Source organism: Petaurus breviceps, unplaced genomic scaffold, assembly GCF_028583685.1.
Source record: "Petaurus breviceps papuanus isolate PSGF00001 unplaced genomic scaffold, PetGlider_PUasm1.0 156, whole genome shotgun sequence".
Lineage (NCBI taxonomy): Eukaryota > Metazoa > Chordata > Mammalia > Diprotodontia > Petauridae > Petaurus > Petaurus breviceps.
Window position 1 is genome coordinate 7,509,534 of NW_027185720.1, and position 1,827 is coordinate 7,511,360.

Genomic DNA, 1,827 nt, shown 5'->3' on the forward strand with positions numbered 1-1,827 from the left:
TCCTCCTGCTCCCCCTCTCTCCTCCCTCCTCCTCCTTCCTTCTTCTCTTCCTCTCTGCCACTCTCATTCCCCTTTGCTTCTCCCTCCTCTCTCCTTGTCTTCCTCTTTCTTCTCCTTCTTTCTCCTTCTCTTCCTCCTCCTTCCTCTTCCTCTCTTCTTCTTCTCCTCCTCTTCCTCTCTCCATCTACCTCTCCTCTCTTCCCTCTTTTCTCCTTCTGTCCTTCCCTCTCTCCCTCCCTCTATTTACCTTGGCTCCTCTCTTCCTCCCCCTTCCATTCTCTTTGCTATCTTCCCTCCCCCCCAACCCCAAAAAGGACTTTTAACCTCCAGGAGGCCTTGAATTCCATAGGCCTCCAGACTTGTGCGGAAGTCAACAAGTCCCTGGCAGAGAGAGGCTTATCCACACTGAGTCCTGAGATTCAGGCCAATCTCATAGGTCAGCTCTCCAGCATCGCCGAGGGCAACCCCATCTGCTCCCTGATCAGTGAGTCTGGGCTTTTGGGGATCTGGGTGGAACCATTTGAATGCTTGGCTCCCACATTGGCTTGCTTCCTTCTCCACTGCCCCCACAAGGCACGACTGAGTGTCTTCCACCACTCCCAGTATCCTTCCAGAGTAGTATCATTTCATCTCCACCAATGATTTTCAAGATTGATTAAAGTCATTTGTACCTAGTTAAATGCCTTTGGTTGATTGAAGGTTATGACTTGAAGTTTCTTGAAGTGTGGACCCCTACCATTACATTATTGCTGATTACCATTATTATTAAGGCATAGACTTGTTGATCTGTATCCATAGAGGTCACTCTTCTACTGATGAAATCACAGTTCCTTAGGGTTCCCCCAAATGGTCTTTTTGTCCCTTTTGGGGACACTTGAAGAAGCCACGAGACATTGCCAGTGAGCGGGCACTCCCTGCCTTGGCCATTTGCAGGATCTTGGATGCGTATCACTCTCTTATCCTGGTCCTTGGGCTCCAAAAGAAAACCATATCCACCTTACTCTGTGATCTTGGATTTCCCATTCAGCCCCATAAGCTGGATCTTTGTTCCAAAAAAGTCTGGCTAGATGCCTGTGGACTTGGAGCAGCCCCAGGCTTGTCTCCTAGGAACAGCTTCTAAGCCTGTGTCCCTGTGCATTCAGGTTTAGGGGAACTGAAGGCAAGAGAAGTGGGTTGTGGGATGTAATCTCTTCAAGGGCAGGATTTCTGGTGCCTGGTATGCCATAGGTTAGGTGCTTAATAAATGCTACCAAGCATGGTTTGATTGTATACAATTTCAGCTTCTTGAGGGCAGAGACTGGTTTTTTGGTGTTTTTTTTTCCCCTTTGTCTCCTTAGTTCCTTACTCTTAGTTGGTGCTTGTTTAACTAATTGGATGTGGGTTAGTGGCACAAGCATCAGATCAAGAGTGTGAGGAACTGGTTTCAGTGCCAGTCTTTGCCATTCATTCATTGTGGTACTTTGATCTCTTGGGGCCTTCCCAGTTCAAGCCCTGTGATCCCAGGAATTTCCTTTTATGCTTTCCAGCCAGGATCATGAGTGTGGATGAGAAAACAATGGGATTGAGAGGTCATCTGATCTGACCTTTCGTTTACAGATGGGGAAACTGAGGCTCTGAGACGGGTTACACAGCTAGTTAATAACGGAGGTGGGATTGAAATCCATCTCATCCTGACTCCACATGGACTTCTCCAGCAGGTCACACACACATCACCTGTCAAATTCAATGTTCTCATCAAGATAGAAATCATTGTATTTGTGTGAGTGTGAGTGTGAGTGTGAGTGTGTGTGTGTGTGTGTGTGTGTGTGTGTGTGTGTGTGTGTGTGT

The 1,827-nt window shown here is 47.5% G+C and overlaps 1 protein-coding gene across 8 annotated transcripts in view; it reads left to right on the plus strand.

Moving 5' to 3' along the window:
- TCP11L2 (t-complex 11 like 2) overlaps positions 1–1,827 on the plus strand; it is a 58,972-nt gene that overhangs the window by 53,575 nt on the left and 3,570 nt on the right. For all 8 annotated transcript variants that reach the window (XM_069081990.1, XM_069081994.1, XM_069081992.1 and 5 more), the window contains one exon: positions 315–484. In XM_069081990.1, the coding sequence (XP_068938091.1) occupies positions 315–484 (170 nt within the window). The remainder of the gene's footprint in view (positions 1–314; positions 485–1,827) is intronic.